Here is a 25,861-nt window from a genome sequence, read left to right as displayed (position 1 = left end):
CTGGCTACCGATCAGTTTCCAGGCCCAATTCAAAGTGCTGGTTTTGACTTATAAAGCCTTAAATGGCTCAGGACCACAATATTTCAAGGACCGCCTCTTTCCATATGAACCTACCTGGGACCCTGAGATCATCTTCTGAGGCCCTTCTTTGTGTGCCTCACCCCTGTGAGGTCCGGAGGGTAGCAACACAAGGACGGGCCTTCTCTGCAGTGGCCCCCCCGTCTGTGGAATGCTCTCCCCAGGGAAGTTCGCCTGGCGCCTTCATTACACACTTTTAGGCGCCAGGCAAAAACGTTCCTTTTTAACCAGGGCTTGATTGACCTGATTGACATCCTATGCCCTTTTGAAATGTGGGCTTTTTGGGGAGGGTTACTGGGTTGATGTTTTGATTTTGATAATCTGTTTTGTGGGGTTTTGTTTTTATTTTGTTCTGTGAACCGCCCTGAGACCTCTGGGTATACGGCGGCCTATAAATTTTAATAATAATAATAACAATAATATTATTTTTTAAAAAGTTGATACTCTCTTTTAAGAAAGCACTAGCATTTCAAATAATAAAATCTCTTTGGCTTCAAGAGATAAATGTATGTGTAAAATACTGATAATTTAAAGAAAATAGGCATTAGTCCCATAATAGTTCTCCCAGCGCCAATGTGCCTCTTTTAGATTACCTAATTTGTACAAATTTGTTAATTATATGAAGTTGTGGAGTATGCAAAATTGCTATGCAGTATTCCAGACTGATAAAAGTTTGATTCTTTTGCCATTATGTTGTAAAAAAGGAGAGAATAGAAATGGAGTTTCCAGTTCCTTGTGGAATCTCTCTCTCTCACTCTTTTGTAAAGGTGCTTTTCAGATTAATGTTACACTTAAAGAGTTCTGATGAGTTCTGCTTGACAGTTTGATTATGGCACCTTTCACAGCTCCCGTCGGCAAAAAAAAATTAGTTACTAAGGTGACAAACCTGTTGTCTTGACAATTGAGGCAGTCTCTACTTTGCCCATCTCCCTACCAACCACCCATTTCCCCAAATTAAGATTTTGTTATGTTTTTGGCTGCTTCTGAAAATGGCTTATGGATTCTCAAAAGAAACCTGAATTCTCAGCCAGCCTGTGAAAATATAATTCTGCATCCACTAATTGCACAACACTGAAGACAAAGAGTCTCCCTGTTTTACAATACAGGCTGTGGCGAGTCGGTGCTGGACCCCTGGTGCCAGTTCCAGTTTGGGCTCTTGGTGTTTTGTCATACCCATGGCCTCTAAAGCATAGCTAGATTTAAGTTCAATACGCAACGGTCCATGGTTAATGCACGACTTATTCACTGCAATTTAGTGCCCATGGAGCAGACTTTTAACGCACCTCCTCGTTAAAAGTCGATCATTCTAAATAAGCACAATTTTTGTTCTCTGAGCTAAAGCATGTTCTAGCACAATCATTTCAGCAATACAAGCCTCTTCCCGCGCCTTGCTCTATTAGCGGGCTGTTTTGAACTGGAAATTAGAATTTCTGGGACTAGTGCTGTGTGGGTGGTACAGAAACACTTATGGAATGAAAAATGTTCAGTTCTGCAATGTGATTTTGAGGTTCACTTTACTAAAGGTGATAAACATCCTAAGATGATCAATTATCTTGGAATGCACAGCACTCTCTTCTGCTATGTACTGGGGCTCTGACAAGTAATGTGTGTGTGTGTGCGCGCGTATATATATATATATATATATATATATATATATATATAATTTTCTTGCATTATGGTCTTAGCTGTGTGTCTACCAATACAGCGTGTGTGTGTATATGATTAGTTCTTTAAGAGATTAATGTGCAATCAAAGGGACTGAGCGTCTTTGATTTATGAAATCCTATCCTGTCCATCAATAATCTTAATTGCTTGCCATTATAATCACTGGAGTGTACTTTACCATCACAGTAATTATCTTGACTGGCTGTAATTTGACAAATCAGTTGAAGAGGCAAATAACAATGCTATATCCATCATCTCGCACAATTCTGTCATTGCTTACAATGTGCTGACTGGAAGCGGGTGGAATTTTTTTTTTGCTTGTGTTGAAGTGACACCAAGTGACTGTTTTAGTGTCCCTGTAAAAGTACAGACCAGAAGTGAGTTCTTAAAACTTAGCCTAATTCCGCCCCCTTTGCATCCCTTTGCATTTCATGTGCACAGATAACGATCCAAACATTAAGATCAACACATGGGACTTTACTTTGAGCCAACTTTGAAGGGGTATTTCTCCCAGTCAGACATGCTCCTTGGGACTGTGCATTTTAGCATCCTGCTTCTGTGTCATGGTTACCATTGTGCATGTTTGGTGTGATCTTTTTCTCTCTCCTGCCCTCTTCCCATTCCCACCCCATTCCCCACAGTAGCAATAAAACATTCACACTGGTCCCCACAGGCTAGGAGAATCAGCCTCAGTTCTTGGTAGTAAACAATTTACCGCTTTTTCTCCACTTAACCATATTTTGGTTTTATGGTATGATTCCCCCCCGCTCCAAATATATATATATGCTGAAGTGTGAGCGATGATAACTTGCACCCTCTCCATGGCCAATAAACTGATTTTCATGTGTGGTATTCAAAAACTTGTTAATTGCAACTGTGATCTTCCTCCACCTGATTTGCATTTGCCTTCCTCTTCACAGACCCTGTTGCATCCCTGGGACCTGCAATGACAAGTCTGAACAGTAGCCATGCAGAGAAAACCGGTGAGATGTCTTCAAAGCAGCCCGCGCCCAAAGTGCAGGTTCAGCGATCTGTTTCCCGAGAAACCATCACCATTCATTTCTCGGCGTTTGGGAAGGAGGAAGAAGAGGAGGAAGAAGAGTTCATGGAGTCCCCCTCCGAGGCACTGGACAACCAAAGCATTGTAACTGCACTTGAAGCTAAGGAAGACCTGTGCTTTGATCACGGTGACCATGACTCTTCGGGTCCCACTACCTCGCTTAATGTGGCTGCATCTCCACTCGTCCCGTCTCCCATCGTCTCGCCAACTGCAAAGCCCTTAGAAACCCAAGTATTTAGTGTGGTGCCATCAGCTCTCTCGTCCTCCTTGCATTTGACTCACACCGCCATCTCATCAGGGGTGGTGTTGCCTTCAGAACTGAAAACCAGCCTGTCGCCATCTCCATTGCCCTCCCCTTCCAAGACCAACACACCATCCGCTGTTGCCGGCTCAAAGCCTTTCATGAGTTTAGTTAAGTCCCTCTCGACAGACATCGAACCAAAAGAGGCCACTCCGCCCACGAGGCACAGGCAGTTGATGAAAACCCTGGTAAAGTCTCTCTCCACAGACACTTCTAAGCAAGAGCCCGAAGCGGTTTCCTACAAACCGCCGGACTCCAAACTCAACTTGCACCTGTTCAAGCAGTTCACCCAGCCTCGGAGTACAGGTGGCGACTCCAAAACTGCCCCCTCGTCCCCCTTGACATCTCCGTCGGATACTCGTTCTTTTTTTAAAGTGCCCGAAATGGAGGCCAAAATCGAGGACACGAAGAGACGCTTCTCGGAGGTGATCTACGAGCCTTTTCAGCTCCTCAGCAAAATAATGGGTGATGAGAGTAGTAGCCACAGGCCCAAAGCCTTATCTTCAAGTGCTTCAGAGCTGTCCAATCTCTCCAGCATGAATGGCCATCTGGAAAGCAATAACAACTATAGCATTAAGGAGGAGGAATGCGATTCCGAAGGGGACTTCTACGGCAGCGACTCCAGTATATGTAAGAGTGCTAAGCAGTCCCAGAATGCGGAGGAGCCTGCAAAAGAGGCCGACAGAAGAAGCTCCCCGTTGTTAAGCACAAAGGACCCCAGTTTGAAGGCTTCACTGGTACTTGAAAGATGTTCTCTGTCTGCTCTGGCGAGCAAAGAGGACGAGGAGTTCTGTGAACTGTATTCCGAAGACTTCTGTTTGATAGAGGATGACGGTAAACCTGACAAACCTTTTGAAAAAAGCTACCTGAAGGCAGAGGGGAGGCCTGAGGAAAGCTCTGCCTCACCTTTCAGCGGTGAAGGTGACACCGAACTACATGTGCAACAGCCTAAACTTCCAATGAAAACATTGTACTTTCTCACAATGTTGATCTATGCCTACCTTATTCTCCCTCTTCCCAGTTACTTCAGCGGACTCTTTTTGGGAGTTGCCGTGGGATTTATGATTGCTATCTGTGTCATTTGGCTTTTTACACCAAGTTCTCGAGGTAACAGGCTACATAGGAATTGGAACAAGCAATTGAATATGCACCCTCTGGACATCCAGGAACCTGAGATATTGAAGGTGAGCAACTGCTTCTAACTTTTGGAGATACACATGATCCTGTATCATAACAAATTTACTTCAGGCCATACTGAGGGGTGTGGGGATTAATGTGGTTCTTGGAAGTGGTGCAGGATGTAACAATAACAAATTGATAGTGAGTTGATACCCACTTCTGTTGTAATAGATGTGCACTAAAGATCTGGTTGGATTTGCTTTGTGATTTGGTTCTATTCTATTAATTTTTTTTTAAATTTGTAGGCCACCGTTCCCCACAAAGTCAGGCTTTGATGGCTTCAGTTATAGTGGTAACTCAGTTTTCGAATGTAATCCATTTTGGAAGACTGTTCAACTTCTGAAACGTTTGAAAACTGAAGCATTTACTTATGAAAAACTCAATACGGAGGTCGCATAGCATGTTTGACTTCTGAAAAGTGTTCAAAAACTGAAGCAGTTATTTCCAGGTTTTCGGCGTTTGAAAACAGAAATATTTGACTTCCGAGACATTTCAAAACCGAGATACCACTGTAATAGTTCTTTTCTAGTGCAATTTGTATATGTTTACCATGGGATGGCTGCGTAACTGGAAGATTAATATGGTGGTCTAATGACTGCTGCCCCATGTGTCTCTGGCCACACAGATCAGGCCATGGGAGTCTGAACTGGGAGCCTAAATTGTTATAGAGTTATATAACTCAGTTGGAGCACAACAGGAACATGCCTCTGAGAGCCAATTGTTCTGGCAATGTAAAATTGGCTTTGCCGCTCGCTTGGGCAATTGTGGCTTCTGTTGCTATTATGGAACTCACACTTTCATATATGCTCTGCAGCTTATGAGGCTCCCAATATGCATGATGACAGTGAAACCCACTTGTTAGAATGTGATTCATGTTGAATTCCTATAGAATCCAGAGCAGGAAAGGGAGCTGAAGCCTTCTTGTGCTCCCTATTTTTCATGGGGCAGGATAGGGCTAAACAGGAGTGGAGTGCATTTTCAGCATCTTGCCTTGAGGGCACAGTTTACTGTATCCGGTGTCCTCTTCAAGAGCACTTGGGATGTGGGAAAGTGGTTGGAAGAATCAGCAGGAGCACTGCCTACCAGGCTTTGTTTACAAAAGGCTATAGGAAGGGCCCAAGTGGAAAAGACAGGAAACCAGTCTTAAGAGGCTGAAAGAAAAGATGGTGCCTATTTAAAGTGAAGTACAGTTGTACCTTGGAAGTCGAACGGAATCTGTTCCGGAAGTCCGTTCGACTTCCAAAACATTTGGAAACCAAAGTGCGGTTTCCGATTGGCTGCAGGAAGTTCCTGCAGCCAATTGGAAGCTGTGGAAGCCCCGTTGGACGTTCAGGTTCCAAAGAACGTTCGCAAATCGGAACACTCACTTCCGGGTTTGCAGTGTTCAGGAGCCAAAACGTCCGAGTACAGTGGTACCTCTGAATGCGAGCGGATGTAACTTTATTGTTTCCTTAATAACAATTTAAACAATTTATTTAACCAAAGCAATAACATTACTGTATAGCATATGTATCCATGTTTGTTAATTGATGTGGTTAAATGGTTTTTTTTAAAAAAAACAGCAAAAACCTTAGACTGAGTTTTAGCACACATGGAAAACTTAAAACAAATCCTTATTTCCTGATGAATAGCCTTTGGACTATAATGTAACTTAAATAGAAAAGTATCTTCAGAAAGATTTTTCCTCCAAAAGCATTTTATTTTAAAAATCAGATTTAAATTGATTTTTATCCACCCTGCTGCAGATTGTACTTTTCCAGCTTGTGCTTGATGGTTTTGGCTAGTTTGCAAAAAGAGACTGTGCAGGGAGGTTTATGTTGTTGTTGTTTCTGCGCTTCACAGTTAAGCTGTGCCCTTTTGTATGTGCTGAGCCCAGGATGTTGTTGTTTTTAATGGCATGGATTGCAGTAGACGTCTGTTTTGGGAAGCTCTATGTGTCATGGACCTTAGAATGGGCTTTTAAATTATCTCTGCTTTGGAAAGAGGATTGTGCCCATAGGGGAAGTGGACTTCCTATTCGTTCCATTGAGCTACCGCCACGACAGGTACAGATTAAAGGCAAATTTGCGGAGCCAGGAAGGTTGTGACCACACCTTCACGGTGCTAGACTGAATTTCTTGTGGCAAAAGATTGTTGAAGCTTTCTTCGGCATTGCTGTTCGTTGAAGGATCTTGCAAGCAAAGGAACGAGCTTAAGTCTGTTTACTGAAGTGATATGTCAGTGTTCTTAATTTCTGAAGAGGCTTCGCGGCGGCTTCTTTCAGAAGAATTTTCCAGTGCTCCCAAGGATTTGATTTTTAAGAGGGTTGCCGCAATAGCTCATGTGGCAATCACACAATGTAGCTCATTGTTCAGTTTTCCATATGTTTATGCGATAAGGGCTGTGGATTAATTTTCCTGCTGTTGCCTGGCAAGTTGTTCTGGCAGTAGAGTGTTTGAGGAAGCTTGGGGCAATATTCAACCCGTTTTGCTCAGAGTAGACCCCATGAAATTAGTGGACCTAACTGAGTCATGTTTATTTTCAGTATGCCTACTTTGAGAAAGGGACGCGGGTGGCGCTGTGGGTTAAACCACAGAGCCTAGGACTTGCTGATCGAAAGGTCGGCGGTTCGAATCCCTGCGGCGGGGTGAGCTCCCGTCGTTCGGTCCCTGCTCCTGCCCACTTAGCAGTTCGAAAGCACCCCTAAGTGCAAGTAGATAAATAGGGACCGCTTTCTAGCGGGAAGGTAAACGGCGTTTCTGTGTGTGGCACTGGTGCTGGCTCGCCAGATGCAGCTTCGTCACGCTGGCCACATGACCCGGAAGTGTCTTCGGACAGCGCCGGCTCCCAGCCTCTTGAGCGAGATGAGCGCGCAACCCTAGAGTCGGTCACGACTGGCCCTGACGGGCAGGGGTACCTTTACCTTTTACTTTGAGAAAACTTTAGTTGGAGGCCACCCTAAGGTTCCATGTCCTACTGAGGCATCCAAAACGTTATTGCTATCAGGGTATGAAAATGTTCGGGCAAATGACCTCATTTTTGTGCTTGGTCCACATTTGACCAAGATCTCACTGTTCCAAAAAGGGAAGGTTGGGTCCAGTTTAATGTACAAAAACTCTCTTAACAGTATAAAGGTGGCTATGTTGCCACTATTCCTCTTGTTCCAGCTCACACTTCTCTACAGATCAGTAGGGCGGAAAGGTTACAAAGTGGGGCTTTCTAGCTTCCGAGATGATTATGCTCAACAACCCCCCCCCCAAAAAAACTCAACAACTTTTGTGTCCAGATTTTCACTGATTGAAATATGGCAACTCTAATTTTTAGTCGACTCTGGCTCCTCCCCGAGTTCGCCTGTTATTTCTTATGCTTTCCCCCCTTTTTCTTCTGTTGATATACACTGTGGCATTTCGAACTACTCTACCAAACATTGTCTAGTGTTCTTTGTTCCGTTAATTTTGTTTCGTATTTGCTTCATATAAAATCTCAATAAAGATCATTTATAAAAGCGAGAAAAAAAGGCAGTTAAGGGTAGCTATATACAGGTGCATAAAATCACTATATTTTGTATATTAAGCCTCCTAGAGTACAATATACAGTGGTACCTTGGGTTACATACGCTTCAGGTTAGAGACTCCACTAACCCAGAAATAGTACCTCAGGTTAAGAACTTTGCTTCAGGATGAGAACAGAAATCGTGCAGCAGCGGCGCAGCGGCAGCGGGAGGCCCCATTAGCTAAAGTGGTGCTTCAGGTTAAGAACAGTTTCAGGTTAAGAACAGACATCAAGAACGAATTAAGTTCTTAACCCGAGGTTCCACTGTATATATCAGGAGACTTCGTTTGGTCAGAATCGAGTACAGTCATACCTCAGGTTACAGACGCTTTAGGTTGCGTGATTTCGGGTTCGCACCGCACCAAACCCGGAAGTGCCAGAACGGGTTACTTCCAGGTTTTGGCGCTCGTGCATGCGCAGAAGTGCTAAATCGCACTTTACACATGCGCAGGAGCACTGGATTGCGACCCGCGCAGACGTGGTGCTGCGGGTTGCGAATGTGCCTCCCGCACGGATCACTTTCGCAACCCGAGCATCCACTGTATACACTTCCAGAGTTAACGCTAAATACATGACTTCTGGTAAATGAGCCACCTTAGCTGCTTAGAGGGCCATGAAAATTTGTGTCCCGGGCTTTCCAGGCTCGTCTCCTCATGTGTACTATCTGAAAGCAAAGGGGCGCATTGCTTGCCAGATGTGACCCCCCCCGGCAGCTCTCCTACCCCACTAAACAAAGCTGAAAGGCGAGAGGATAAAGAACAGACAAAATCAAGTTACTTCTTCACACAAGGCACAGCTAACTGTGGCATTTGCCGGCACAAGATGTGGTGATGGCTTGGGTGGCTCTGAAGGCAAATTAGACAAATTCAGGGAGGATAAGCCTATCAATGGCTACTTCGTCTATTGCCTCTAGAATCGGGGCCGCCTGCCTCTGAATACCAGTTGCTGGAAAGCAGAAGAAGAGTTCTCTTCCGCTCCTGCCCTGCTTGAGGCAGCTTAGGTTGCACTTCCTGCTAGGCATCCTTTGTCATATCTGTGTCGCGTATTATCCTGCTCGGATTTGCATGATATTTTTTCGCTCGGCGTCTCCGTGAGCAGGTTTATTGGAGATATATGCGTCACCCAGTATGATTCATATGTTCAAATATCCATGGGGAGTAATCCACCCACACCGGGAAAGTGTACTTACCCACTGCCAGGCACTACACAATTGTCACCTTGACACTTTTAGTGTAGGTAAGGGATAGAGAATTCTGTGCTTTTCTAATCCAGAGTGAAATGCAGAAATTTTCTGAGATTGAACTGCCCCAAGACCTGCGGTATATAGGGTGAAATATAAGTGTAATTAATAAATAATAATTCAAAATATAATTCGGTGGTTATTCATGAATTGTGTTGATTTTAATTCCAGAGGGTTAACTGCGTTACAGCTAGGGTTGCCGTACATCCGGAATTTCCTGGACACGGCTGGTATTCGGGCGGAAGTAGCTGAAAGTATGGCTGCCCATGTTGGAAGCTCAACAATTTTTGTGTCTGGGTTTTCACTTTTTGAAATAGGCCGACCCTATTACAGCAAACACAGAAAAGGGCTCTGTGGCACTAGAAAGGCTAATAGATTTGTCTCATAAGCTTCCCTGGACTGTAGCATCTGGTGAAGTGGGCTCTGGCTCATGAAACTTTGTGCCAGAAATTATTTATGTTGGATTACCAAATAGGTAAGGGATGCGGGTGGCGCTGTGGGTTAAACCACAGAGCCTAGGACTTGCCGATCAGAAGGTCGGCGGTTCGAATCCATGTGACAGAGTGAGCTCCCGTTGCTCAGTCCCTGCTCCTGCCAACCTAGCAGTTCGAAAGCACGTCAAAGTGCGAGTAGATAAATAGGTACCGCTCTGGCGGGAAGGTAAACGGCGTTTCCGTGCGCTGCTCTGGTTTGCCAGAAGCGGCTTAGTCATGCTGGCCACATGACCCGGAAGCTGTATGCCAGCTCCCTCGGCCAGTAAAACGAGATGAGCGACGCAACTCCAGAGTCATCCGCGACTGGACCTAATGATCAGGGGTCCCTTTACTTTTTTACTGAATAGGTACAGTAGACACCGGCCTATGAGCCCCATGCCCCTGTGACAAAGGGTCAAAATAATATTAATTTGATCTTGTTTGTTGTCGTTCTTGCAAGAGGCCCCCCGAGATTTCAACTGCCAAGGGGCCTCCATAGGGTTTAATCCAGCACTGCAGTTATGCACAAAATACCACTTTTAATGTTCCATTGAATTTAACTAAAGCAGAAATTTGATGGATGCCAAGTACCTAGAACTAAAGCAACTATGTAAACCTGCACTCGCCATTCTAATGCAGAAAGTAGCTGCTGCAGAAATGCTGTGTTAAAAAGCAGTTAGTTTCAAATTGTTGTTTCCAAAGTATTTCATATAAAGCACCATTGAAGGGGCATTAGCTGGCTTAGTCGACATGTTCTCATCCTGTCTTTCTCCTTGGAAAGACTGGAGTGGGGATTCCTTGGCAGGGAAAGGGGAGGAACAGAAGAAGTTGGCAACCGACAAGGTTTAGCTTAGCTAGCAAGGGCAGCCCGAAATCATATCTTGGATCTGTACCTGGTACAGTTCGCCTGGAGAGTATGGCTGCAGAAAACCGGACAGGGTAACACCTTTGAATGCTTTCCCAGATGAAAAGTCCCTTGCCATAGAAATCTAGAACACAAGAAAGAGTGGTTCTATGATAGCTTTTTCCCTGACATGCTCGTTCCTGTGTTCAGAGAGCATTTTGGGCAAGCCCGGGGGAGAAGCAGCATTCAGGGATGTGAAGCAGCAAGACATGCTTCTGAATATGATCAAGATGCTAAAAGTAAGAAATGTTTTGAGTACGTGAGTTATGAAAAGGTTTGCTTCTGATCTGCAACTCCAGGGACCCTACTTGTTCTTATTGAGTAAGAGATTGATTCGTTTTACTCGCTCTGCCTTTCAAATGCGGTTTTTCCGTATTTTGTGTGTGGTATTTTTGTATGCCTTTATACAATTTCTTCTGAAAACAATTTATGCAATTACTTCTGAGAACGTTAAGTACCGTTCTCGTATTGACAGTCCGAGCACTGGTTATTTGATACAGACCAGCGGTGGTGACAGCTTTTGGCATGAATAATGTAGGTAAACCTGCTGCTTTATAAATACTGTTCACCTGTAGTTTGAGAAAAGTGGTTGCAAGATGACTCAAGAACTGAGCATGGATATGGGAGACCTGGAAAAGGTTGCCTTGTCATTGTCCCCCCACCCCAGGTCTAACCAATAACATTCAGAGTGTCGAAGAAATGAAGGTGTGCTATTTTTCTGTTCACAAACTGATTAAAGGAGTGGGATGGATTTCTAATGTGATTAGACTGGCAGAGCTTAATCCACTTATTCTAACTATAAAACCTGAGCCAACAGGTGTAATAAATCAGTTGAGCAGCATGTGGTTAATCTAATTCCATTACCCAGTTAAATTGAAATGAAGACAGGGACTACCGGGTTGTCGGGGGAAGCAATGGGGAAACTGGTCTGAATTACGTTTTTGTAAGCATGTGTTCCTGCCTCAAAGGTAATCTTTTCTAGAGAAGCGTGGCTCTTTGGTAAGACTTTCATTTCCTGCTATAGAGTGGTATTCTGCTGGGGGTTCTTTTCTGTTGCTCTCAGTGAGCATATTTTGCCTTAATGTTGCATCTGTCTTGTGCAATGGATTAAGGATGCCCTTACGTGACACCAGCCATGTACCCAAGAGCTTCAGGCATACAGAGGCTGTTTTGTTCTCTTCTGTAGCTAGGGAAATGGTGCCAAGCGTTTGTGTGTGGAGGGGAATCCCCCTTCTTTGGCGATTATGGGCCATTCCTAAACTTCAGTTTGCATAGCAGAGGCCGCCTGAGCTCCATGCCGTTGCCAAGAGCTTTTGGACATGTCAGAATTGCAGACCCCTTTGTTCCGATAGCATACAGATCACATGTTTTTGTAGCGCTTGTGAGAGGAGACAAGAGGAAGCAGGTCCATAAAGCATCCTGGGTGCTTTGTCCCTGGGTGTTTTGCTTGCCAGGGGTCCCCAGGATTTGAGGGAGATGAGTGAGTGGGGATGGTGAAGGCCTTGGCTTTTTTTTCCAGTCAGAACTTGTCACAACTCAGATGGGTTCCGGCACCTCTCAGGTGGATGCCATTGCCATTCTAAGATATCACTGATGGAGGCCTTGCTTCTGAGCAACATTCAGCCGCACACTCTGACTTACATGCAGGGCTAGCAAGCAAGAGTCTCAGTGAGGCCTTTTGTACCGTTTCCGAGCACAATTTAAAGTGTTGGTGCTCACCTTTAAAGCCCTAAATGGCTTCGGTCCAGTATATCTGAAGGAGCATCTCCACCCCCATCGTTCACTGTGGTCCAGCACTGAGGACCTTCTGGCAGTTCCCTCGCTGCAAGAAGGCAAGTTACAGGGAACCAGGCAGATGGCCTTCTCAGTAGTGGCGCCCACCCTGTAGAACACCCTCCCACCAGATGTCAAAGAGAACAACAACTACCAGACTTTTAGAAGACATCTGCAGGCAGCCCTGTTTAGGGAAGCTTTTAATGTTTGATGTGTTCCGGTATTTTAATATTTTGTTGGAAGCCACCCAGAGTGGCTGGGGAAGTTCAGCCAGATGGGCGGGGGAAAAATAATAATAATAATAATAATATTTTACCACATTCACTTTTAAGCGTGGGCAGCTTAACCGCCTTAGTCCTTTCTACACTGCTGCAAATCGTTTAATTCTACACTTAGACAGGAGCTTTCCAGGTTTTTTTCCTAGGTCCTAGGGCCTGCCTTGCCACTAACCTGCTCCAACCTGCTCTGGCTCTGTGTCAAAATGCATTTACTCTTCAAGGATTATGGAATGGATGAGGTTGACACACGATGGAAAGGCAGGAATCGGTTCCTCCCTGCAGCGCTCAAGGTGGCTGCCGTACAGAACCTTAATTTTGTCTCGCTTGTAGTTTGACCTTGTTCTGTTGGATTTAGGCTTTCAGCGGCTGATATTTTAAATTAGCTGTGGGAACTATTCTGAATTGCCTTTCAGTAAAATTCCTGTGTCTTCTCCAGGGCTGGATGAATGAGATCCATAACTACGATCCAGAGACATACCATGCTACATTGACTCACTCTGTCTTTGTGAGACTTGAAGGAAGCACCTTGAGACTTTCGAACCCCAACAAAAATATCTCCAGAAGGGCTATTTACAATGAAGCCAAGCCGGAAGTCACTTACATTAGCCAGAAAATTTATGATCTTACAGAAAGCAAGGTGAGTTCCAATGACATTCTATGGTTAGCTCCCGCATGAGGGCTTAAGTGGGTTTTTAAATCATCATCATCATCCAGGGGTGGCTAACTCAATCCAGATGTTGTTGGACTTCAGCTACCATCTGCCACATCCACCATGGTGAAGGGTGATGGAATAGCAGTCCAGCAACATCTGGAAAGTCACAGGTGAGCCACCTCCACTTTAAGTCTCTTGCAATGTTTTTTCTTTGGATAATGAGACTAGCCATTATGGTTTGCTGCCAAACATAATAAAATATTTTATTTGCATCATCTCTTTGTCCTACTGCATCCAAGGAAACTCAAAATGTGACATCACTATGGTATATGTTTTCCTGCCCCTCAGATAACAGCCATGGAAATAGAGCGGGGTAGGAAAATTTGTAACATGATGTCATGTGTTTAATATTCATGTGTGTTGATGTGAGAGCTATGTATATTGGTGAAGGGGTGTGTGTTGAAAACATAGGGATTCTGTTTTCAGTGTTATCCCCGTGTCCTCCTAAATATCTAATTTCCCCCTTTCTAAATACCAGTGCTGAATTTTCACAATGTTGCTGCCTCCATCTTCAAAGACAGCAAGGGGAACTGGGGAGAATTGGGTGCCTTGCCTTGTATACATATCAGTGCTTTCTTCTACCACAAAGCCACCATTGGCTGTGGAGTTTTCTTGAGAATTATTACACGATAATGGGACCAATGTAATCAGCTAAAAATGGGTTATTTGGTGACCGTGTCTAAGTATACTGACATAAAGTAACTGATATTTTTAGCGGCCCATGCAGACATGCCATTGCCCATGTCGTTCAGTTGAAGTCACCATTGTAGGGCCTTGAATATGTTGAGACTTGCATTGCCTACTTGTGTTAAAGTTCACTACCGCCTGTTCAATGTTGTGGATGCCCAAGTTTGTTTTCTTCTACAAGTTAATAATAATAATAATAATAATAATAATAATAATAATAATTTATTATTATATTATTTATACCCCGCCCATCTGGCTGGGTTTCCACAGCCACTCTGGGCAGCTTCCAACAGAACACCAAAATACAACAGTCTATCAAACATTAAAATCTTCCCTAAACTAACTTGTAGAAGTTAGTTTTCTTCTACAAGTAAATAATGAGAACTGAAAGAGTTTATTATATTTGGACTCTTGTTTGCCCCAATTTGCAATTGGAGATGGTGCTAAATTTTAGAATGTAAGGGGGAGCTACCTGCTCCAGCTTGGAAGATCCTTAACATGGCAGGATGAAGCAGGCCCTGCCCTCTGAAATTAAGCACTCCTCATATACCTGAAGGAGCATCTCCACCCCCATCATTCAGCCCAGACACTTGAGGTCCAGTGCCAAGGGCCTTCTGGCAGTTCCCTCACTGCGAGAAGTGAGGTTAGAGGAAACTAGGCAGAGGGCCTTCTTGATAGTGGCACCCACCCTGTGGAACACCCTCCCATCAGATGTCAAGGAAGTAAACAACTACCTGACTTTTAGAAAATATCTGAAGGCAGCCTTGTTTAGGGAAGTTATTTATTTATATTTATATTTATATTTATATTTATATTTATATTTATATTTATATTTATACCCCATCCTCCCCAGCCAAGACCGGGCTCAGGGTGGCTAACAACCAATAATAAAAACAAGTTGATTAAAATACAATTTAAAAAACAAGATTAAAATACAACATTAAAACATTGGGATGCAGCCTCTTCACAGGAGGAGAAAGGAAAAAGAAACAGAGGGAGGGAATCAAACTGATTCTAAGCCAAAGGCCAGGTGGAACAACTCTGTCTTACAGGCCCTGCAGAAAGAAATCAGATCCCGCAGGGCCCTGGTCTCATGAGACAGAGCGTTCCATCAGGCTGGAGCCAGTGTTGAAAAAGCTCTAGCTCTGGTTGAGGCTAATCTAACTTCCTTAGGGCCCGGGACTTCTAGGGTGTTGCTATTTATGGACCTTAAGGTCCTCTGTGGGGCATACCAGGAGAGGCAGTCCCGTAGGTACAAGGGTCCTAGTCCGTGAAGGGCTTTAAAGATCAAAACCAGCACCTTAAATCTGACCCTGTACTCCATTCTGCATTCTGCACCCGCTGGAGTTTCTGGGACAGCTTCAAGGGCAGCCCTGTGTAGAGCGAGTTACAGTAGTCAAGCCTGGAGGTGACCGTCGCATGGATCACTGTGGCCAGGTTTTTTAATGTTTTATGTTTTATCATGTTTTTAATATTCTCTTGGGAGCTGCCTAGAGTGGCTGGGGAAACCCAGCCAGATGGATGGGGTATAAATAATAAATTATTATTATTAGTAGTAGTAGTAGTACTACTAGTAGTAGTAGTAGTAGTAATTGACTCCTCTTGGTATTAGCTAAACTGGACTCCTCTCCCACTGATTTCCCAAACTTACATTGTTATTTGGGGGTGGGGACTGACAGGAGGAAAAATAGGGGGTAGCAGAGGGACTGATGGGGAACTCCTCTAGGCTAAGCCTTCCCAGGCTTTCTGTGAACTCTAGGAAAGAATCCTAGAGCTCAAGAAGGCCAAATGGTAAAGGAGGGTCCCTGTCTAGCATCGTTTGCAGTTGATTACGTATTCAACGAATGCCTTCCGTTCCGTATTTCCCTGCCCGGTGTGGTGGGCCAGTGAAATGAATTTGCAACTTGTTTTCCAGATTCACCTGGTACCCAAAAGTTTGGCCCGGAAAAGAATCTGGAACAAAAAATATCCTATTTGCATTGAGCTTGGGAGACAAGATGACTTCATGGCTAAAGCCCAGGCTGACAAAGAGACCTCGGAAGAGAAGCCCACCGCAGAAAAAGTGGAAGCGAGCAGTGAAGAACCCAAGAGGCAACCTCAGGATGGAGCGAAGTCCATCACTCAGAAGGACCAAGTGCTTTATCTCTTTGGGAGGACTGGTAGGGAGAAGGAGGAATGGTTTCAGAGGTTCCTCCTGGCTTCCAAACTGAAATCTGAAGGGAAAAAGCCAATTGTTGTGTGTGGACAAAAGCCTGGTAGGACCCTGTTCTCTCATATTATTAAGATTCTTCTTGTAGTGAGCTCAAAATACCAGCTTATAAAAGATTCATTGGAAGTGGCATATATTCCAGAAGGAACATTTGGGCATTCAGTGTGTTAAACAGAACATGTCTAGACTGCAGTCTGGGGGCAATTTAACTCCTCCCAGAGTCGTTGTGCATTTATTAATCCATTTTTAACTATCTGCATTTTAATATCCTGCCAATATGTACTTTGCTGCACGGAGTCAGAATGAGCCTTTTGGGTGGAAATAGAGTTTAGGGTATCTGCTAGCACGTTCACTGCTGTTAAAAAATCTTTCCTAAAGGAAAAATATAAAGTAGTGTCTGGCCATCAGCAAATGTTGTGTGAGCTTTGTAGTTTGCCCTTCTATTGGCTCGACAATTTCTCTTTAAAAGCTTGGCTTTTCTCTTTAAAAGGGCCTTGTAAAATGTTTGGACGTTCTGTTTTCAAGTGTCTTGGGGGGTGTAGGTATACTCTTCTAGAGCGCTTCTGACCTTATTTTATTTAATTGGTGTCATTTTGTAAAACACGCTGCTGTTTCTTTAGAATGATCAGATGTGCGCCAGTCACTCTTCAGAGAAAAATATTTAGGAAAAATGTTGAGGCCATACCACTGACTGAAACTTGCATGAATCTAAATGTTCTAAAGTTACATTAGCAAGAAACATCAGACACACTGCTTAAGATGTGTAATTTTAAAATCGAATGTGGCAAGCAGACATTAATTTTTAATCAGGCCTTTTTTTTATTTCACCCTTCCTCTCCCATCACATATCTTTTTTCCCTCTTTTAAAATATTTGCAGAACAAAATGTTTGCAGCTTGCAACGTGCCTAAGTTAGCTCTGACGTCGTTTAGCAATATAGATGTAGAATCTAGAAATTTGGCCATAATTTGAACCTTGGAATGCATAGTGCATCAATAAAATAAAATAGGAACCAAGGGAAGTTTAGGCAGTTCTGTTAAGCATTTAGTGATGTCAGGCTTTTTAAAAACACAGAGTTTTATCTCACCAACTTCAGGACACAGTCCTTCCCCTAGGTTTGCACATTCCCTGTCATTGTTCAAAATCAACATTTCTATTACCTTTGGTGGGTGGCCCTTGCCTGTTTTATGAAATAAATACAAATATACGAATTCAATTCATGCAGACTTGTCAGGTTTGCATAACCTGCTGAATTTACAGAATTTTTATTTAGAGGCATTTAATCTGCTCCTTCTGTTGATTTGAAATTATACCCTCTCCCTTTCAACACGAATGATGGAGCAGGTTAGGACTGGGTATAGTTGCCTTTCCACCACCCTCTGCCAGCATAGAAGAATCCTGCCAGCTGGGATGGGCTTTGCTGTGGCAGAGGTCCAAGCTTCAGCCATGCGAGCAGAGAGGGAGAGAGTTATTGCTAGGGGTTTTCTTGCCATTGCTAGCAACCTGAAAGTCCTGAAATGGGGCCTTTCAGGGAGGGGTGTGTTGCCAGCAGAAAATTAGATACAGCTGTCCTGTCCTCCCCTTCTGCCCTGACCAGCATGAGATGACAGGGCTTTGGATGTGGTGCTAGATCGGTTAATAATAATAATAATAATAATAATTTATTATTTATACCCCGCCCATCTGGCTGAGCTTCCCCAGCCACTCTGGGCGGCTTCCAAAAAAATATTAAAATACTGTACTACATCAAACATTAAACATTAGGTTTCTCTGCTCTACCTGGCCCAAATCAGGATTGCTCTGTCAATTATTCTGTTTGCAATGTCATTCAGAGATTTTTCTTTTTCTCATAGCCTGTGTAGTTGTATCCATACTGCTGCCTCTATCAAGGGGCTTTCCCTTTCTTATAGCTTCACTCACCCAGGTATATTAAACAGAGGAGGAGGATTTTTGCTAAAAGTCCACGGGGATAGGTATAGCTTTCTGCTCATTATATAAACCTGATGGGAATCTTGTTCCCATTGTATGGTTAAGTTCCTTAGCATCAGTGCTATTTTTCTAGAAAAAGGGGTGCCAGAACTCACCATGAACACCTCCCTTGTTCTCTTATAATGGCAGTGGCGCCCACCTGAGTTCCAGAAAGTTCCACCTGGAAAAAAAGCTCTGCTTACACATCATACACTGAAAAGTATGTTATTTCCCCCTGCCAAGAATCATGGGAAGTGTAGTTTATCCCGCACAGAGCTATAGTTCCTAGTATGTTTAATAAACTACAGTTCCCAGGGTTCTTTGGGGGAAGAGACATACTTTAAATGTTTGGTGTGTATGCAGCCAAAATTGGGTAGACTGTAAGCAGCCATGTTGCAGCTGTGGCTTGGCTACCTTTCCCCTGGAAATTCCTGTATTTATGTCTTCCTTCCTTGCGGTTCACTTCCACATGGCAGTTGCTTCCTGCAATTGCTGTAATCCACCTTGCTGATTTTAAGATAATATGCATGAAAGCTTCTGGAAAAGACTTGCAAGTAACCCCTTTGCTTGACGTTTGCCTTGGAGCACTGTCTGGCACAGCAGTGTAAAAATTCAAAAAATGTTTCACTGACGACCTAATAAAAACACATATGAGGAGATGAAGTGAGAGGGGGATGTCTCCAAACTGCGCCCGTGGTTAAATGAAAGCCCATTTCTAATGTACAGAAATTAGGCAGATATTTTTATTGCATCCACTTTCATGGCTGCTAGTGTAAACCCCCCCCCCCCAAAAAAACCCATGCTTTTCATCCTGCTCTTCTAAGACTTGCCTTGTAGCCACCGCCTCTCGCTAGAATCTTAGCATCTTAAACTCCTGACTTTCATGGTCATTGAGTTTCCTATTTGATTACTTATTAATGATGGAGGCCTTTTCCCTTCCCGGCCTTTAGGATTCTTGCCAGCACACAGTCGATCCGACAGCCAGTCTGGAGCTCTGTCCCACAGCCGTAGCAGCAGCAAAGGGAGCATCGATGAAATTCTCTCCCAGCCGAAGCAGAAGGAACTGGCAGCCAGTGTGAGACAAAAAATGCTTCTGGATTACAACGTGTATATGGCCAGGTGCATTCCACAAGAACAGGCGAGCCCTGTAGCCAGCCCAGTCCACAGTGCAGACAGCAGCCCTACAGCTGTGAAGAAGGTGAGGTGTACAAGGGTTAACTGATCTGCACTGAAATATTATGGTCACCCTTCAACTTCTGTTGTTTCCAAGAGGTTTCTCTGCATGCGGGTGTTGGGCAGGGTGAGCTTGGCAAGGACTCAACCCATATTTAGTGCCATCAGTTTCTGTCTATCCTGAATCCTGCTGTGGCCTTTCCCTAGTGTCTCCGTAGTATTGGACCCTTGCCCATGGTGTCTACACCAGTTCTGTCCTTCCAGAAAAAGAGGTGCCAGAACTCACCATGAGCGCCTCCCTTGTTCTGTTATACAGTGGTACCTCAGGTTAAGAACTTAATTTGTTCTGGAGGTCCGTTCTTAACCTGAAACTGTTCTTAACCTGAGGTACCACTTTAGCTAATGGGGCCTCTCGCCGCCGCCGCACGATTTCTGTTCTCATCCTGAAGCAAAGTTCTTAACCCGAGGTACTATTTCTGGGTTAGCGGAGTCTATAACCTGAAGCGTCTGTGACCTGAAGCTTCTGTAACCCGAGGTATCACTGTACAGTGGTACCTCGGGTTACAAACACTTCGGGTTACAGACTCCGCTAACCCGGAAGTAGTACCTCAGGTTAAGAACTTTACCTCAGGATGAAAACAGAAATCGCACAGTGGTGGGGGGAAACCCCATTAGCTAAAGTAGTACCTCAGGTTAAGAATGGTTTCAGCTTGAGAACGGAATGAATTAAGTTCATAACCAGAGGTACCACTGTAATGGCAATGGTGTCCACTTGAGAGGTGCTGAAACTGAGTTCCAGCTGAAAAAAAAGCCATACAGCTTCAGAGGCTAAATGTGGCCAGCCATAGCTTTAAATGTCAAGGAGATAAAGAACTACACAACTTTTGGAAGACACCTGAAGGCAGCCCTGTTTCGGGAATCTTTTAATGTTAGACGTCTTATGTTTTTATATGTGCAGGAAGCTGCCCAGAGTGGCTGGAGAAACCCAGCCATATGGGTGGGGCATAAAATTATTATTATTTATTATTATTATACGTGCCCCCCACTAACAATCTACTATTATTATCTGTGTGACTTCAGCCATTCCTCAGGAAATGTGAGTTGCTCGTGTTTCCTTTCTTTCCCCAGGTATGTGCAACATCCAACATTTTCTCCACCGTTAGATGTGTGCTCCCTGCGGTTACCAAAGAAGCATGAAAAAGAAGTGCAGTTAGTACTAGCATGGGAGAAAAGGGATTCTGCTCCCCACACCACGCCTAAGACTTCTTAGGACAGTCTTATACAGACAGGGTTACTTGTATTGTATAGTTCTATTAGCCTCTTGGGTTATTGTGCAGTTCCGCTGTGTTTGACCAGAGGGGACAGGGGAGCAAAATTATATTTTGCACAATATAAGAAGCAAAGCTTCTCTCCACCCCCTTATTTTCTGTCTCCAGCTTAGTTTCAGGCTACCTTCTTAGTGTTGGCTTTCTTCAAAAAGAAAATAAACTCTGTTGGCATCAGCTCTTCACCATTGCTAAAATGACCCCTTGTTTTCAAAGGATTGTCCGCGTTGGAAAATGCCTTTGAATTATGCTTGTGGAATAAGCTTAACTCGTCGTCGGGGAGATAAAACGATACCCCTTTCTATGGAGAGGTTCTTGTTAGCCCGTGAAGCCTTCTGTGTGGCTAGCAGCCCAGGGTCGGTGTTGTTGTACATTTTCAATAGCCACGCCAGAGTTGCTGAAAGTAGGGAAACTCTCTCTCTCTCTTACCAGTTGCCATCCGATGCCCATTGTGAAGAAGAGACGCAGGAAGCATGGGTGAATGCCTTGCTGGGAAGAATATTTTGGGATTTCTTGGGAGAAAAGTACTGGTCTGACATGGTGTCCAAGAAGATACAAATGAAGCTCAGCAAAATAAAGGTATGGGCTGTTTTTCCAAGACTCGGCTCTCTTTATTCTAGAATAGGGAACGTACTGTGTAGCTCCAGGCTAGCTCAGTAACAAGGGCTACATCCACAGCCCCTCAGCTGACTCAGCCTCACTCACCCCATCTTGGAAAGTTCCATGTGTTTGTGTGTGGGGGGGTGTTTCTCCTGGTGAATCCATTGGGGATCCTGTCATTGTCATGTCCACCTGCCATCAATCCTCGGGCAGTAGGCAGTGGGAAGCTGAGGTAGGCCTGCAGGGCCAGGAAGAGGAACTTCTCTCCCCAATCTGGCCCCATCCCTACTCTAGTTTGGATCAAAGTGGGGCTTGGATTGTTCAGTCCATATATTGATTCCCCTCCCACAAATTGAATTTTTTTCTCAGCCCCTGCACTTACTTGCTCCTGCCACTTCTTTTTCCTGGCGTTGCACACCTGAGACGCATGTTTTCAGTACCCACCCAATTCCTGTGACTGTAATCTGTTTTTAATTGTGAACTGTTAAATGGTATTAATCTGCCCTGGGACTGGCCGGTGAGGGGCGACTTAACAATGTCACTCTTTACAACGATGGATAAAGCAGGGCTTGCCAGCTTTTCTGACCCTTTTGGGAAATGCAAAACCCTCAGAAATCTGTCTCCAGAAGGGCTTTGCTTCAGTCTTCCTGTCTGTTCCCGCGGGCAGACAAGACACCAAAGTATTCAGTTCTTTTAACTGATAGTGCAAATAACATTGTAATGACATTTTATCCCTCTCCGTTATCTTGCAAAGAGCAGTAACCTATGTTGGTTATATTACCTTTCTCGAACCTAAACACAAATGACTACTAAGCCTAGATTCAGCCCAAGGTATTTGAAACATTACCTTTTGAATATCATAGATATAGATATATATATAGATAGAGATAGAGATAGAGATATAGATATTGTGGGATTTCAATATTGTATAGGTTACTACTTAAAAAACAACAACAGAATCCCCAGGGTGAGTATCCTGAGTTTGCATTCCTAAGAATGTAAGCAAGAAGTGAATTCTTATATGCGATAAAAGTCTACCTAGTGAAGAGTTCTATACAGGCAGTGTGTGGCTACCAGAAATAATATGATTATATTAAAATTTATATTCCGTTGTGCCACACAATGGTGCCCAATGTGGCCCCTGGCACCCGTCTTCAGCCCACCCCTGCTTTTAAGAAACCTTCTCCATATCTTCTCAATACTTTGGCTCCAGTTACACTTAACTAGGAAGTCAGATTAGTAAACCCTGTTGAACACAATAGGACTTAATTTCCGGGTACTGCATGTACTTTAATGCTTTAAAGAGACTTTCCTTTTCATTCATTCAGTTGCCGTATTTCATGAATGAACTAACACTAACTGAACTGGACATGGGAATTGCCATGCCGAAAATCCTTCAAGCCTGCAAACCTGCCATTGATTATAAAGGTAACATATCAGATTTTTAACCTTGTAGATTGTTTTGATAGCACAACTATCCTATGACTATTCCCAGCAAACAATTGACGGGGTGCAGTTGGCAATCGTGTTTCCAATTCTAACGATTACGGAGGGATAGCCATGCTTGTAAATGCTACTTTAATGTCTGTTTTTTATGTAATAACATTTGTATGGCAATTCGTTTTACTTGTTTGTATAGCCTTTCTACCATTTATCATTGAATGGCAAGATTTGTGCTTTTGAATCTTAAAGTTTATACACACATGCATTCAGAATGGGGATTTCTTCCCAGAAAAGCATGGGAGCAGAAATGCTAGTAGTATTTGGTGTGGGGTTGCTGTATTTCAAAAAGTTAAATTCCTGACACCTGCAGTTGTTGAGCTAAATCCCCCCTTGATGCCATTTTTACACCTGAAAACCAGGACATGCCAGGAATTTTCCTGATGTATGGCAAGCCTAATTTGGTGGTACTTCTTAAAAAACATTTGAGGGAGGGTCTATGAACAGATATCCCGTTAGGGGGTTTCCCCAGCCCATTGGAACAGATTGGGGGGAGGTTGTGGAGCAGTGCAAGAGGAGGAGGGGGGAAGTCCTGTTGCACAAGTGAAAATCCTTGAGCTGACAGGACTCGCTAGCAAAATATCGTCCTAAGACAGCAGTTTTTATGACTGAGCCTGAGGAAATGTCCAAATTGTGGGGAGCTGACCAGGAATATATTTCTGCAGGGGTGTGTGTGTGTGTGTGTGTGTGTGTGTGTGTGTGTCAACATCCAAAGTCAGAATCACGATCCAAAAGATGTAAGGGTTTGTCTTCAGTGTCTCTGATTGTTTCCTACTGAGTTTCTTGAGGCGTCTTCACATTTTGCTCGCTCCAGAAGTGAGGTGCCTCAAGTATCTCCTTAGGAAGTATTGGAGCAAGAATGGGGAAGGCGTAGTCATCCCAGCTGTTCCTTGACTGCAACTTCCATCCTCCCTGGTTGTGGCTGATGGTATTTGGAGTCCAGTGATATTAGAGGGCCAAAGGTTAGCCATCCCGGCATTTAGGAGAAGCATTGGAAGTAAGTGAATAAGTTTCCTTGATGAGACTTTCCTCAAAATGCAGTGTTGCATTTTGTGTGGTTACAGCTGTTTTGGCTTGTTTGGGTTTTACAGCTGTGTTTTGATGCTCCAAGTCATTGCTTCATGGTCTGTGAGCAGGTCTAAGGTTGGTCAGTGTTTGTCTGGGAGATTGCCTGGGAACATGCTTGACACCTTGAGTTTCATGATGGAAGGAAGGAAGCCTATAAAAAAAATAGGTTTTGATATGGCTGGCTAGCTGGCTGATTGAAGGGTAAATGTTCTCCCTCTTTTTTAATGAACACATTATTGGTTTGTACTGACTTGTTATATGGGAAGAAAAATACCCCAGAACTGATCTAACAACATTAAAAATATTTTATTATTTGAGAAGCAATGGGTTTTCAAAATTTTTCAATTTATTATGAAATGTATTGATTTTTGTTTAGTTTTGAGGAGTGGTTAGAGCTTACGACATTGGAACGAAGGGTGACTTCAAGGAATATGCTTTGTTCTGAAATAGATATTAAAACTACATATTTACCACAATCAGGGCAGAGAAAAGCACATGTGTGCTCATAGTTATGTGGAAGCTGATTCTTAATGGTTCAGGAGGAATAAGTTCCAAGATCACAGAAATGTAGAGTTGGAAGGGACCACGAGGATCATCTAGTCCAATCCTCTACAGTGCAGGAATCTTTCAAGGAAATAGTGGTACCCCTAGTTACAAACTTAATTCGTTCCGGAGGTCCGTTCTTAACCTGAAACTGTTCTTAACCTGAGTCGCACTTTCGCTAATGGGGCCTCTTGCTGCTGCTGCGCCGCTGGCACATGATTTCTGTTCTCATCCTGGGGCAAAGTTCTCAACTCAAGGTAACTCTTCCAGGTTAGCGGAGTTTGTAACTTGAAGCGTTTGTAACCTGAGGCATTTGTAACTCGAGGTACCACTGTAAACAATTTTTAGAAGAAATCTATTGGGAAATGTTTAATGTCTGATGTTTTACCGTATTTATTTATGTGCTGTAAGCCGCCCAGATGGGACGTGGGTAGCGCTGTGGTCTAAACCACTGAGCCTCTTGGGCTTGCCGATCAGAAGGTCGGCAGTTCGAATCCCCGCGATGGAGTGAGCTCCCATTGCTCTGTCCCAGCTCCTGCCAACCTAGCAGTTTGAGAGCACGTCAAAAGTGCAAGTAGATAAATAGGTACCGCTCCAGCGGGAAGGTAAATGGAGTTTCTGTGTGCTTCTCTGGTGTCAGTGTTCTGTTGCACCAGAAGCGGCTTAGTCATGCTGGCCACATGACCCGGAAAAACTGTCTGCGGACAAACATCAGCTCCCTCGGCCAATAAAGCAAGATGAGTGCTGCAACCCCAGAGTCGTTTGCGACTGGACTTAACTGTCAGGGGTCCTTTACCTTTAAGCCACCCAGAGTGGCTGAGGAAACCCAGCAAGATGGGCAGGCTATAAATAATAAAGTTATTATTACTATTATTATTTCACCCAACATAAAGCCATGACCCTGAGATTAAGAATCTTCCAGCTGAGCATGGCCTTGCAGGGGAGGCCTGTAGATGAAGATGGTATCATATAAGTCAGTTTGGAATTATTTGGATCTCTTTTTGTAGCAATGAAGTAGAAAGCTAACAATAATATTTAACTTCTAGGTATGATGTCTTCGCCCGAATTCTAGTGCTTAAAGAAATGGTTTGTTTTAGAAAAAGGCTAAACTAAAGAAAATGTAATCAGACCCAACAGTATAGGGCCAAACAAACAAAAACCATGTCTGAAGTATGGAAAGCAATGGCACTGTTATGCTTCAACTCTCAGACTATTGCCTGTCACCAGCCAGTGATTTGTAAGGTTGCGTTTTTGTAAAAGAACATAAACATGCTGGGGCTTTGTTGCACAGCACACCTGCTTTTTAAAATCCCCTCTGGTGTTCCTGATGCTTGAAAACTTTGGATTTGTGCTTTGCAGAGGGAAATATCCTCTGAATTGTTTCCTCTGGTTGATTCATTATATTGTAGTTGTTTTTAAAAAGAATTGTTGGTATTTGGAGCATGCTGACTCACTGATTACATAAGTGGGAGCTTAAGGCTACAGATACATGTGGAATCTGACTCTGGTGCCCTTCCATTTCACCAGTTGAAACCAAAGGGGAAAGTTCTGTCCATTTGCGGGAAGATAAATGGGAATTATTCATACTCTCCTAT

General features: G+C 43.8%; 1 protein-coding gene and 1 long non-coding RNA gene across 6 annotated transcripts in view; both read left to right on the top strand.

The window, feature by feature from the left end:
- TEX2 (testis expressed 2) overlaps positions 1-25,861 on the top strand; it is a 94,502-nt gene that overhangs the window by 50,064 nt on the left and 18,577 nt on the right. For all 5 annotated transcript variants that reach the window (XM_080994435.1, XM_080994437.1, XM_080994436.1 and 2 more), the window contains exons 2-7: positions 2,664-4,288; positions 12,919-13,119; positions 15,797-16,136; positions 19,008-19,255; positions 20,988-21,134; positions 22,484-22,583. In XM_080994435.1, coding sequence (XP_080850561.1) covers positions 2,690-4,288; positions 12,919-13,119; positions 15,797-16,136; positions 19,008-19,255; positions 20,988-21,134; positions 22,484-22,583 — 2,635 coding nt within the window. In that variant the 5' untranslated portion in view covers positions 2,664-2,689. The remainder of the gene's footprint in view (positions 1-2,663; positions 4,289-12,918; positions 13,120-15,796; positions 16,137-19,007; positions 19,256-20,987; positions 21,135-22,483; positions 22,584-25,861) is intronic.
- Positions 17,637-18,834, top strand: LOC308471268. The gene is made up of 2 exons (XR_013982861.1): positions 17,637-17,723; positions 17,854-18,834. It is a non-coding gene; the product is annotated as an uncharacterized lncRNA (long non-coding RNA).

The sequence above is a fragment of the Podarcis pityusensis genome (assembly GCF_964106645.2).
Source record: "Podarcis pityusensis genome assembly, chromosome: 2".
Classification (NCBI taxonomy): Eukaryota; Metazoa; Chordata; class Lepidosauria; order Squamata; family Lacertidae; genus Podarcis; species Podarcis pityusensis.
This window is presented reverse-complemented; position numbering and strand designations above follow the sequence as displayed.